The 14,330-nt window shown below is 48.8% G+C and overlaps 1 protein-coding gene across 3 annotated transcripts in view; it reads left to right on the forward strand.

Moving 5' to 3' along the window:
- The first annotated feature begins 469 nt into the window (after window positions 1-469).
- The window catches only part of rab10 (RAB10, member RAS oncogene family), a 21,226-nt gene continuing 7,365 nt past the window's right edge, over window positions 470-14,330 (forward strand). For all 3 annotated transcript variants that reach the window (XM_062550426.1, XM_062550427.1, XM_062550428.1), the window contains exons 1-2: window positions 470-1,174; window positions 12,727-12,787. In XM_062550426.1, coding sequence (XP_062406410.1) covers window positions 1,048-1,174; window positions 12,727-12,787 — 188 coding nt within the window. In that variant the 5' untranslated portion in view covers window positions 470-1,047. The remainder of the gene's footprint in view (window positions 1,175-12,726; window positions 12,788-14,330) is intronic.

The raw sequence follows: 14,330 nt of genomic DNA on the forward strand, positions 1-14,330 counted from the left end.
GCATCAATATTCTTGTAGGCTAGCTATAGGCCCAGGCCTACTTAATCCATGACACACCCGTGGCCTCTCCTACATTACTGCCAGATGACATCACTCAGTCTGACTCATACATGTAACTCAACCATATTCGTCACCACATCAGTTGGCAAAATCGTGACACAATTTCTCATGCAAGATGGGTTCTGGCAGCTAACGCAGGGCTGTGCCACACGGTTCAGTCTCAGTCATCAGGCGGAGAACACTAGGCAGCCAGTAGGCTACGAGAGCTGACATGTCCGGATCGGACTCTGACTAACATTTGCCCCTGATACATTGTAGCGTCAGAAACGCCCTCTTGCCCCTTGTCGGGTGTCGGTTGACCAACTTTCTAATCAAAAGCAGAGCTGCATTTGAAAGACAGCAGCACAAGCCAATCACATGTGAGTGTATGATATGGAAGGCGGGAAAGAGGCGTGTCAATAAACTAGGGTGTCGCCTTGGTGGGTCCATTCGAAGGCGACGGCGGTCGTCTATGTTTCGGTTTCAAACAATTCGGGAGATATAATCAGGATAACAAGGGTGTTTATTCTCCAAAATATCGTTTCTGAAACCCTTTTACTCTCCCGGACTGCTAATCCAGAGTGACTGGAATGAAGGGGTATGCCAAGAATTTGAATTAGCTCGCTTGTAGTTTGAAGAAAGAGTAAGTCGGGTTGAGGGGAGCCATTTTGTCCCGACTGTGTGGGAGAAAGGAAGAGTGGGAAAAGGGATATCTCACAGAAGAGGAAAATCCAGCTCCCTCTTTAGACAACAGGACAAGCCAACTGCACGGCTGCGGGTATCACCGTGAGCTAGCTAGCAAGCGAGCTATCATCATCAACACCCTTCACTCAAGTGCTATGGTATTGATTGAAACCTGGTAAGGCGAGCTAGCTAGCTAGATATCAACAAGGATTTCTACAAATTTATCAAGCTGTTTGCTCGATTTGTTAGCGTGGCGATTGCTCACCTGGTCCCCGAAGTGGATTTTGACACAGTACCATTAGTAAATTTCAATTTTTTATATAAATGGCGAAGAAGACATACGATCTGTTATTCAAGCTTCTCCTGATCGGAGATTCTGGTGTAGGGAAGACATGCGTGCTGTTTCGCTTCTCCGACGATGCGTTCAACACTACCTTCATCTCTACCATAGGTGAGTTTACCGGGGCGTGTGTGCTGTGGCAAGATGGCTTACAGTTGCATTGCTTCCCCGTAACTACTGCACTCACCCGAAACACATTTCGCCTTACCCATCTCTACCAAACGGGTCGGTATATCGGCCATCTAATGTTAACAATTGGTATGCAAACAAGGTTGTCACTGGCGAGCTAACAAAGAGGCCTGGTTTCCACTCAAGTTTGCAAACTCTGTGGACCTGCTTGATGACTAGTTTTATCATTCTGCAGCAAACATAGCAAAATAGTGTTACCGTTTGACTCAGTCCACTGTTAAGACTTAACATGAAGTGAAAAGTAATGTTAACTTACTGCCATGCTAAGTTCCAATTTCAACCTGCCTATTTTTGCAGCTCTAACTCGGTAGCCAGCTAGTCATGGTACTGTTAGCTATTTAGCTAAATCTGTATGAAATTAACCCATGACGGATGTTGCATGATTCAAGGAATGCTATCTGACTGATGCCGTTCAACTTTAAATGTTGTTGAGAATAATAAAATACATTGCAATCATTATCCTATATTGATGTTTAACTGAACTGAAATCATACAGTAGAGTTGATGGCATAAACAGAGTCATTCTTCAAGCAACGGCATTTAAACACTGAAGTTTGTTGCAGCGATTTAACGTTAGCTGGCCAGTAATGCAAAGTGCTAGAACCTAGCCAGTTCTCTGGCTAACTGGCTAGCGTTAGCTATCACTTTCCAAGTTCGCAGCCTTACCAAGGCCCTCCTAGTCCTAGCCCTCTGATTGCGCTGTCAAGTTGAACAGAACATATTATAGCCACGATATAAACACCTAAAGTTGTCTAATTACTTTATTAGTTAACGTTAACAATGTTTGAAACCACATGAACGTGCGATGAACTGTCGTGATTTACAGTGCGTTTGTCCAAAACCATAATAAACAATTCATTAGCTTGGCGTCATTATTCTCGCGGGGGCGCATGCGTAAACTACGGCCACACCAGTTTTATGATTGTTTAATACACCGAAAGAAGTGTCTGTATGTCTGCTGTTTTGGCAATGTTTATGCGATAACGCGGTACATACACCTTGACCAAACGTTACAACTTAGTAGATCTTTGGTCGATGAGAACAGTGAGTACTAGGAGGAGTAGGGGGCCTTTGGAGAGGGGTGGTTTCCATTCTTGTTTTGTTTTTCCAGGTTCTTTGGTAATGTGAAGTTAGTCTGTGTGACATATTGATGTCAGTAGGTGAAATTAGAATGTTGTTTTGTCATGTTTAGTGTGAGCTGTTATTTTTGGATGTTTTAATTTTGACTACCGTGTTTCTGAACATAGGTCTGACTTAAGTTACGTTTTAGTAGAAATGCTGTTGATTTATTTTAATCAGAGCGGTCCTTCTATTATGGTTATGAATCGAAGGGGCTTTTGTGCGTTTGAGTTATCGCAGGATGATTAGGTCACAGTTTCAAAATGCGTCAGGTTGGACATCCCCCTTCAGTGTCTGTGTAGAATAGCTGCACTCTCACTAGCACCTCTCGGCCTATGAGTGTTTTGTTTTTGTGATGTTTTCCCATATCGTAGTGTGTGTCACCCTCTATTGAACCTAGTAAAGTGTTGCATTTCAAGTTCTAGGTGTTGGTTGAGGGCATCTGCAGGCTTTAGATTAGGGCCTGGCCGCTGTAAACGGTGAATGGGATGACAGAACCAGGGGCTTTTATGGCGATAAAGTTCATAGTTAGGCCCAGTGTTTGAAGTGGGTCTTGCATTGTGGCGTTAAAGGGAAGACAACGTTTAGAGAACCTCTTTAGAGTGTCCCGGTTATGGCATTCTCACCGCCTTTGATTCCTTTGCTTATCCTTCTCTTATCTCATGTTCCCCAAGATCAGACTGCCTCCTCTCTGCCTCTCTCTCTCTCCACTCTCTACTCTCCCTGCCCTATCCCTGGTCCTCTCTTTGGTTGACACTGCGTTCATACCTTTGCTCACACATGGAGAATGCAGCTGCAGTTGCTCAACGTCTTAAAATACTCACCGGAAACTCCCCTTCGGATCCTCACGGCAGCTCAACTTTCCACAGGAAGGCCGGAGCCAGCTCCACTCCACTCTCTTCACCTCCCGTCCGCTCCGGCCCCACCATAGACACCGTGTGTGTGTGTGTGTGTGTGTGTGTGTGTGTGTGTGTGTGTGTGTGTGTGTGTGTGTGTGTGTGTGTGTGTGTGTGTGTGTGTGTGTGTGTGTGTGTGTGTGTGTGTGTGTGTGTGTGTGTGTGTGTGTGTGTGTGTGTGTGTGTGTGTGTGTGTGTGTGTGTGATTCCTACAGAGTTGTGTGTGGTGTTCCTGCAGAGGTGTTTATGCAACTGTGTAGAACTACCATAGACACCATGGAACGTGTGTGTGTGTTATTCCTACAGAGATGTGTGTGTGTGTGTGCGCGCAACAGTGTAGGACTACCATCGAAAGGACTAATTCTGCAATCACATTCACATGTGATTGCAATGAGAACAGAATATCCCAGTCATGCCAGAGGGATCTAGAAATGCTGGGAATTCACAATCTCCATCCCGAAAAACAAGCTCCTGGAATGCCTGGCAGGACAGAGCCCATCCCACCGCCAGCCAGCGAGACCTCTGGGTGTCAACTTACCTGCTCATCTCCGCTGGTCATCAGACGACGATACACAGACCTAGCGTCACCAGGCGACCCACGGCAGGGTGTGTGTGTGTGTGTGTGTGTGTGTGTATTCCACAGCAGGAAGGCTGGGCCCAAACTAGACTCCTCGTAGTCGTAGCCATCGCGGTGCATTTGCGTATTCGCTCACGTCGAGCTGTTAGTAGAGGTGCGTGTTGGTGCATGTTGTGAGAGTATGTTTGTGCCTCCGACTGTGTGCTGCTGCTGCTGACAGAGGTGGTAACACTGCATTCTCCACTCTCTCTCTGTGTGTGTGTGTGTGTGTGTGTGTGTGTGTGTTTGTGAGAGAAAGAGGTGGTGTCATCTGTAAGATTTACATTTCTTGTCCTGCATATACTCCTCCGTGACCAGCTGTTGGAGCCTACTGTGCAAGACGCGGCTTTGGAAAGGGTACATTTGGACACCCCTGACGTAAAAACACCAGGAACACTCGGGGGTGACTCACGGCGCAATCACAGCCTCCCCGTCTGTCGCAACATCAAACGGATGACCTGCCAAGTTGTAATGATACGGTTATTACAGCCAGATTGATTTTTCAGCCGAGTGATTTATGAAGCTAAACCGGACCGCGGTGATCCACGTCCAGCAGTTGGCCTGCTACTAATGGCGCTGGCATGAGCGCTTAATGACATCACTCAACCCACACGTTCTCTCTCCCGTGTGCCCGCAACCCAGCGCCCGGGTGAAAGATGGCGGATGCGGTGGGCAGAGCACCGGGTGGCGTGGGCGGAGCGAGGGAAGTAGACGACGTGCAGGATATTCCCTTTGATTCATGCCAAGGCCCTGTGGTGCCAGCCGAGTGCTGCGGATGCTGGTGTGTGCGGTCAGAACGCCGGTCTGTGGTCAGAACGCTGGTGTGTTCTCAGAATGCTGTGTCATAAACGCTGGCACAAGCTCAGCTGAACCAGGACGCCAGGGTGTATGTGAGGAGGATGAGGTGGATATTTCTAGACCTGTGCAATTAGCTACGCCACTGCCCCTCTGTTGATTCCAAGCGTTGATCTTTGAAATCAAAATCATATTTTCTATATTGACAATAGTGGGCCATTAAGTAAACAGCTGCCCCTCTGTTGATTCAAGCGTTAATCTTTGAAATCAAAATGTCTATATTGGTAATATTGGACTATCCGTTTCTATGTGGCATGGCATGCAACCCTGTGAACCCTCTGTGTGTACTGATGAGCACCAGCCCTGGCCAGTAAACTCCTTACAGGCTGCTCTTTGATGCTGCCGCTGCTACAGTACAGTATACCCCTGTACTGAGTCTCAGGGTGTTCGGCTGTTCTGGGAACAGTTTGGTGAAAGATCTGCGGTCCAGCTGATGTGAGAGGCCTCCCAGTCCTGCGCTGCGTCGTGTCGTGTCGTCTCTCTGGAGCTGCCCCACAGGCTCTGGATCAGTCGTGGATCAGTCGTGTCGTCTCTCTGGAGCTGCCCCACAGGCTCTGGATCAGCGCGCACATGTGCACTTCCTGCTGCGGTGCGGAGCGGAGCGCGGCGCGGCGCTCCTCCTGAACAACTTCCTGTCCTGCTCCTCTCCCGCTGTGCCCTCCGCGCTAAAAGGCCGCGCTGTAGAAGAGCGCTGGAATGTGTTTACCACCAGGCCCCTCTCTCTCTCTCTCTCTCTCTCTCCTCCCTCTCTCTCTCTCTCTCTCTCCTCCTCCTCCCTCTCTCTTTCTCTCTCTCTCTCTCTCTCTCTCCCCTCCCTCTTTTTCTCTCCCTCCCTCTCTTTCTCTCTCTCTATCTCTATGCCTCTCTGCTTCTTTCTCCCTCTTTCTCTCTCTCTCCCTATCTCTTTTTTCTCTCTCTCTCTCCCCCTCCCTCTCATTCTCTCTCTCTCTCTACCCCTCTCCCTCTCTCTCTCTATCTCTCTTTTTCTCTCTCTCTCTATTTCTCCCTCCCCCCCTCCCCTGCCCCCCCCCCCCTCTCCTCCCTGGTCTGCCGGCTTCAGAAGAATGAGCCTTAAAAAGAGGCAGATGAGCAGAAGGGAAGCTCCAGCAGACGGCCATGTGTTGCCGCCTCGTCACGCTTCTGTCAGCCCTGGAACACAACACAGGGCTTCTGCTGGGTTTGGGGTCGCAGCCCTGAAACACAACACAGGGGTTCTGCTGGGTCTGGGGTCGCAGCCCTGAAACACAACACAGGGGTTCTGCTGGGTTTGGGGTTCCTGAAACACAACACAGGGGTTCTGCTGGGTTTGGGGGTTCTGCTGGGTCTGGGGTCGCAGCCCTGGAACACAACACAGGGGTTCTGCTGGGTCTGGGGTCGCAGCCCTGGAACACAACACAGGGGTTCTGCTGGGATTTGGGGTCGCAGCCCTGAAACACAACACAGGGGTTCTGCTGGGATTTGGGGTCGCAGCCCTGAAACACAACACAGGGGTTCTGCTGGCTTTGGGGTTCCTGGAACACAACACAGGGGTTCTGCTGGGTTTGGGGTCGCAGCCCTGAAACACAACACAGGGGTTCTGCTGGCTTTGGGGTTCCTGGAACACAACACAGGGGTTCTGCTGGGTTTGGGGTCGCAGCCCTGAAACACAACACAGGGGTTCTGCTGGCTTTGGGGTCGCAGCCCTGAAACACAACACAGGGGTTCTGCTGGGCCCTGAAACACAACACAGGGGTTCTGCTGGGTTTGGGGTTGCCTGGCTTGATGGCTGGAGGAAGGCGCTCGTCAGAAGTGAATAGTGAAGGGGTGTGGGGTGTGGAATTGTTCATCTCGCTAACAACAGGGCCTGTCCGCCATCCTGGCTATAAACTGACATCATGTGAGAAACGAATGAGAAGTTGCAGAGCACTGTCAGGCTTGTGTATGTAATTGTGTGTGTGTGTGTGTGTGTGTGTGTGTGTGTGTGTGTGTGTGTGTGTGTGTGTGTGTGTGTGTGTGTGTGTGTGTGTGTGTGTGTGTGTGTGTGTGTGTGTGTGTGTGTGTGTGTGTGTGTGTGTGTGTGTGTGTGTGTGTGTGTGTGTGTGTGTGTGTGTGTGTGTGTGTGTGTGTGTGTGTGTGTGTGTGTGTGTGTGTGTGTGTGCGCATGTGTTAGTAGATGGCCCCTGACCAGTTCCTGCTTAAATGGCCGCTTCCTCCCTTTGGAACACCAGAGGCTCATGGGTCGAGTTCTGATTGGCTGTCCCGGGCTCCGAGCTCTCCTCCGTTCCATTCCTCTGTGTGTGTGTGAACAGCTCGGGTTTCAGCTGGAACTCTCGCACTGCGTGACCTCACTCTGAGGAATGGTTCCGTTCAGATCGAGCGAGCGAGCCAGCGAGAGAGAGGGAGAGAGGGGAGGGATTGCCATGTCCACCCAGAGCGAAAGTTTCTCTGCAAAGAGCGACCAGTGAGAAACTCCTTCCTCCAGAACACCACATGGCTCTCAATGGGCATCTGTGCAACGGTAACACTGTTAAGTCCAGCACGGCCACAGTCACATGCTCCAATCTCCCCGCACTGGACTGCCTCTTAAGCTCCAGCCTTTGACAGTCTTTCCCTGCAGCAAGAATTTCTGCATTTTCTGTTTTGGTCCATCCTCTATGTCTTTTATCTCCCAGCCGCTATTGGAAGATCTTGATAAAGTTGTTATCGTCATCACCTCAGAACCACAGCAGTCAAATCCTTTTCCGATCAGCTGTACAGGCCCAGAAACATTTCACATTTTTTCCCTTTTCACTCTGTGTTGAAGTGTGTCAGAACTGAGTAAACGGCTGGATGACTTAGCAGAAATCCATCTGTTCCTGACCAGAGGAATGTGAGTAATTTCAGACTAAACCTCTCAGTTGTTTCTCTTCTACTTCCTACCAGTGCCTGCTGCTCGACAAACTCAGTACTGTCTCTGTCAGACTGCTATCAAATGTTTGGAGATCTGCTGTATCAGAACCAAGAATAGTTAGGCCTCGAACTGGTTGTTCTTGGTTATGCGGGAATTCGCAAGCTTCTGTTGATGTCCAGTCACTGTTCCACTGCTCCACTTGAAATGAGCGCCAGTGCTAATTCAGCGTTAGCTTCTGGCAGAGGAGGGGAAAGCATTGCAGGGTTGGTCATCGTCGGCTAAATGTCACGCAAGTGTGGTGCTAGATGGTTGCTGACGTATCACGCCTTTATGGTTTCTAGTTCTGCATTATGTGACATTAACAATGGTTTTCGCCCGTCCCTCGGCCTACTCTCTGGGTGCCTCTCATTTGGTCTTTTATACACCTTCCCTTCCTTCCTCGATCCTCGTCCTCACTGATCTAGATAAAGAATGATGGGGCGGCAACAATGGGATAGTCTATCCAGCGTTAGTTATAGATCAGTGGGAACGCCCCTGGAGGACGGAGCGTCGAGGAGAGAGTTTGAGAGCCACCCTATATGTTGTGTGGAGACGTCTCGAGCGTCGAGGAGAGAGTTTGAGAGCCACGCTATATGTTGTGTGGAGACGTCTCTAGTGGAGGCCTGATTGCTCTGGTTGCATTAGCAGCTGGCTGAGCTCCCCTGCTATGCAAGAGGAGCAGAGTGTTGCACATCCTGATTTCTTCTCCCTGCGGAGCTCCTCTGGCCTTGACATCCCTCTCTCTCTCTCTCTCTCTTTGTCTCTCTCTCTCTGTCTATCCCTTCTCTTTCTCTCTCTGTCTATCTCTTCTCTTTCTCTCTCTGTCTATCTCTTCTCTTTCTCTGTCTCTCTTCTCTTTCTCTCTTTCTCTCTCTCTATCTCTCTGTCTCTCTCTATCTATATCTCTTTCTCTTCTCTTCTTTATCTCTCTCTGTCTATCTCTTCTCTTTATCCCTTTCTCTCTCTCTCTCTCTCTCTTTATCGCCCTCTCTCTTCTTCTCTCTCTCTTTCGCCCTGTGTCTGGGCTTGGTATGGCCAACACTCAAATGTTGAGTAAGGGTGACTCACTCTTTTGTAAACTGATTTTGATTTCTGTGTTTTCCCATCGCTGGTCACCACACCTAGTGCAGCCTCTGGCCGCTGGGACTGACTGTGGAACAGCTGTAGCAAACAGGCACTGATAATTAATGTGGAATGCAGAGAGAGAGAGTCACTGTGACCCAGAGGATTTTGGGTAATGTAGGAAGTATTTAAGAATCTTTGTGCATATGGTCTGTTTACCATGCTGGGGTCCATTTCCCAAAAGCATTGTTGCTAACCTTTTAGCAACTTAGATGGTTGGCAATGGGGGAAATTGCATTGCAACCAACAAAGCTGCTAAAAGGTTAGCAACTATGCTTTTGGGAAACGCACCCCTGATGTAGTTGAAATTGTGGGTATGAAAGATAAACTGTACAGTAGTTCAGGAATAATGTTGCCCACGAGATGTTCCTGTTGAGAAGTGGAGGTGACCATGTTACTGAGGCCTCCAGATGGATTCCTGAAGAGCAAGTGTTGGTAAACCGTTTGCTGTCCTCATGCAACTGTTCTAATGTCTGTCACTTCAGTTTGATAAAAACGCTAAATTCAGGAGTGGAAATGGTAATTGGTTGCAGGGCGATTAAATGAAGAGGTGTCATGACCTGCGGGTTTGGATTCTGGGTCTTGGGTCGAGTGTGTGTGTGTGTGTGTGTTTGTGTGTGTGTGTGTGTGTGTGTGTGTGTGTGTGTGTGTGTGTGTGTGCTCTTAATCAGCGCCTCTGTCCAGCCAGTGGTCCAGTGAGTCAGAACCTGTTGGTGCTGCTCAGCTCATGTGGCCCTCAGTGTGTCTGATGAGTGATGGAGCGGTCGTGGCAGCACACACACACACACACACACACAAATACACATACATACACACACACACACACACACACATACACATACATCGGACACACACACACACACACACATTCACTCACATGCTCACATACACATTCACTCACATGCTCACATACACACACACACACACAAAATTATACACACACACACACACACACACATACAGATTCACACACACACACACACACACACACACACACACACACACACACAAACACACATACACACACACACATACACACACACACTCATCTATGACTCCGCAGAACATTCTCATCTGGTCTGACTGCAGTAGAACGCTATTACACTATTGTTCTCCAGCTGAAGGATGACACTTGCTCACACTGCCCTCCCCTCTCTCAAGCGTACACACACACACACACACACACTCTCTCTCTCTCTCTTGGTGTGCCTCTGGCTTGTCAAAGGCGCTACTGTGTGGCCTCACGGCGGGCAGGAAGTGGAGCCCGAGGCTTGTCGTCGGGCCGAGAGGAGAGATGCTGCTGCTGAGCGCAGGGAAGAGGGTGCCAACCGTGCCAACCGTGCCAGGCTCCAGCGGCGCCAGCCGACCAGCCCGCCCGCCTGCCTGCGTGGCCAGAGTCAGAACCGGCCTCCCCACCGAAACCCAAACCACCGCCCGATGCCACAGGACAAGAGCAAACCTGCGTCTGCGTTGCAATGCTAGAAAGATACTGTACACTGCCCAGTAGCCTCAGTAACTGGTGCAGGGCAAGCCTGCATCTGCAGTGCTAGAAAGATACTGTACTTTCATTTCATTCACGCTGCTAAGGCAGCCTGGAAACTACCACCCTAATTTTTGCCCGAGATAGGGGACCAATCACAGAACAGAGGGGAAAGCAAGACAATGGTGAGCTATGCAATAGACGCATTTGATAGACATCCGTGGCGCCCAATGAACGGATCTGGGCATTTTGTCAAATACGAGAAAATGAACGTTTGGTTGCCAGACCACGCCTCAATTGAGAATTGACTACCCAGCCTCAGTAACTGCTGTAGGGTAAACCTCCTTCTGCAACACGAGAAAGCTACTGTGCTCTGCCCAGCATCAGTAACTGGTGTCGGGCAAACCAGCTTCTGCAACCATGCTCTGCCCGGCCTCCACAGCTGCTGTGGTACTCAGTAACTGCCTGGGCCTTCCAGTTCCACTTGAGCCAGTCACGTTGTAATCACGCGGAGCCTTAATGTAAGAATGCACGCACATCGAGCATATACATTACTGAAGGTGCCGTGTACTGACCGATGCACAGGAAAAATGAAACTATCTATGAACACTTTGTCTTCTTTGTTCCCGAGTTTAATTCATTAATTAAGGTACAATGTTTCACAGGCCTTCGTCAAGAATCATGTGGGGTCTTCCACATCTTGATGGGCTCTAAGCAGTAGAACGTCCCGTATGTGATGCCACACTCTGTAGTAATGGCTGGGTGTGTGTGTTGGGTGTGTGTTCAAGGTGTGGCAGAGGCACAGAACCAAAGATTAGTGCCACAGAACAAGGACCAGCCTGCCCCTGTGCCACTGCTGGGTCTGGGTTTGCTGTTATAGTAGACCATGAACACACACCCAACACACACACCATTAGCCGCCAGGGCTGCTGCTGGGTCTGGGTTTGCTGTTCTAGTGGACCATGAACCGCCAGGGCCTTCCAGACACCTGCACCAGTCACAGTGTGCTCATATGGAGGCTGATGACAGATCGTGATGGGCTCAGCAGTTGCATGGCTCTCTCTGACATGGTCCCATGATCTTTAGGGTGTGTGTGTTGGGTGTGTTGTTGGGTTAGCAGAGGCTGCTTGGGTGAGTCACCTACCCAGTTTACAGTGGCGGTTTTGACCCGTATTGACACTTAGTGATCCATGACAGTGTTGGTCTCCTCATATTCGCTCTTTTCCATATTGGTTTAAATGCATCCTTGTGTTCCCTTTGTTCAATGTATGGCGTTTTATTTCACTTGAACTAAACTAAGTCATCATATACTAATAGACTACTTTTAAATTATTGTCATAGTCCTACTTTGTTTTAATATGGAGGCTTCTGGTTAGCGACGTAACCTCAAGATATATGTGGCTGCAGCAAAGGCGCTTGGTAGTCTACACCACACACTCACTGTGAATTACAGAATACTTTCACTGGAGACACTTTTGATATTGTATGTTACCATCTCATCTCCGTTTTTAGAATGGGATGCTTCAGCATTTCTTAGGAATGTCCGCAAGATTGCATATCTACTGACCGAGTTGATGTTCTACATCGTAGTTTATAAAGCAAACACACTGCGTAGCTTCTGTGGACAACGTCTGCGTCAACGTGTTGCTCTGCCGTTCCTTCGTTAGTTTGAGCTTGTCCCTTCCCGTTGACACACTAGTTGTAGGATTTGCCCTTTTTGAACTTGACACTGTGTAGTTTACTTGTTTTAATTTAGCTGGTTGTGTAACGTTAGCTTAATCTCTACAGTAAATGCAAACGTGATCAGTGCTATGGCATTTTTTTATTCTTTATACCATATTGCCTAATGTTTAGTTAAAGGGAGTAAATTTCACTCTCCCTCCTCTAATTTTACCTTATCACCCTGCGTCTGTTTAAAAACATGAGACTTGTTGCTTTCGCACAAATATGTATCTGTGGGCAACCAAAAAAGCGTAAAATATGTCCATGACGTTCATGCCATTTATAGGCTGCAGGTTATTTAGTTGTTTGCGGTGGGCCTGTCAGTCATTTCTGTTTCTCCCTGACGCACATCAACTTCTTCAAATATCACATTAACATTTGTTTTTTCCCCCTACTCTTAAGTTTAAGAATGACTAAGTAGGCAACTCAATGGTGCTATTGTATGTTGCCTTTTGCTTCTCGTATGGAAGTTGTTTGCAAACATGATTCCTTTCATGAACGTTTGTTTATTACTACCCAAATACAGCTAGCCGATGGGCCCAAATATCAGCTTTTCAGAGCCATTAGATATTGACATCTGCATTAGCCCCTAAAAACGATCAGTTGTTGACCCCTAAACACCATGGGACATGCCAGTACTCTTTGTTAGCACCGCCAATCAATCCTGTGATGCCAACCAGTTTATCCACACACACACACACACTCACTCACAGTGAACGATTCGCTAACCATGCTGCTTCTTGTCTCTTTATCCAGGAATCGATTTTAAGATCAAAACAGTTGAATTACAAGGAAAGAAGATCAAGCTACAGATATGGTGAGTAGAGTGTGTGTGTGTGTGTTTGTGTGTGGGTGGTGTATGTGTGAGAGAGAGTTTATTACTAATTAGTACTCTTGGTTGCTAAGTGACCAAGTGCTGATTGACTATTCCAAAGAACTTCCTAAATGTGCGTCTCCAAAGGCACGGTGCCCTGAGTCTTTAGCATAATGGCACGTTCCAGAGTCACCGTGCCGTGGGTCCTCAGTGCAATGGTGCGTTCGAGACGCTGTGTGACCCGGGGCTCACGAGCCTCTCGGAGGCCTGCTGTGGGGAAGTGGCCATCAGACAGGCTTACCCAAAATATAAACACTCATGCTGAACAGACACACACACGCACACACACACACACACACACATTCACTCTGAACCGCAGATTGCGCACACAGACATGCACACCACCCTCACGTGCGCGCACCCCCCCCCACACACACACACAAACATACATACAAACACACCTACATACAATCAAGACACACACACACACACGCACACACAGACACGCACTCACACCGTCACAGCCTCACACACACACAAACACGTGTGGGTAGACAGCAGTGTTATGATGTGAACCACAGATCGTGCACACAGACATGCACACCACCTTCACATGTGTACACACACACACACACACACACCTACAGAAACCCACACACAGACATGCACGCACACCCTCACATGTGCACACACACACACACACACCTACACAAACCCACACACACAGACATGCACACCACCCTCACACACACACACACAGACAGACATGCACACCACCCTCACATGCACAAACACACACACACAAACCCACGTGCACGCACTCCCTCACATGCACAAACATACACACATGTACACAGACACACACACACACACACACAGACGTGCACGCACACCCTCAAAAACACACACAAGCGAGTGTGTGCAGACAGCAGTGTTGTGCTGTGAGGTCGTCACCTGTGAGATGTGCTGACTGGCGTGAATAAATGCCGCTGCGCCGCTCTGCCCCGTGTTGTGCTGTTGTGTGTGTGTGTGTGTGTGTGTGTGTGTGTGTGTGTGTGTGTGTGTGTGTGTGTGTGTGTGTGTGTGTGTGTGTGTGTGTGTGTGTGTGTGTGTGTGTGTGCTAGTTAGTGTGTGTGTCGCTCTGCCCCGTGTTGGGCTGTTGTGTACAGGGTGACCTGAGAACCCTTCTGCCTGACACACCTGCTCACTACCGCCAGGAGTTCATATACAAGGCACTCTCACATATGCTTTTGGTGTGTGTGTGTGTGTGTGTGTGTGTGTGTGTGTGCTAGTTAGTGTGTGTGTCTGCTCTGCAAAGGCACAGAGGAGATGGGGGCAAATTACCTGCCTTTGTGCTTAAAATGAATGTGTGTGTCTGTGTTTGTGTGTGTGTGTGTGTGTGTGTGTGTCTGTGTTTGTGTGTGTGTGTTTAGTGTGGCTCTGCCCTGCAAAGTCAGAGAAGAGTTTTTGGGGGCAAATGGACCTGCTTTTCTTTGCCAGTTCCTTTAGGTGTGTTTAGTGTGTTGTTTACGTGCTGTTGACCTGT

Source organism: Sardina pilchardus, chromosome 12 (assembly GCF_963854185.1).
Source record: "Sardina pilchardus chromosome 12, fSarPil1.1, whole genome shotgun sequence".
In the NCBI taxonomy this organism is placed as follows: Eukaryota; Metazoa; Chordata; class Actinopteri; order Clupeiformes; family Clupeidae; genus Sardina; species Sardina pilchardus.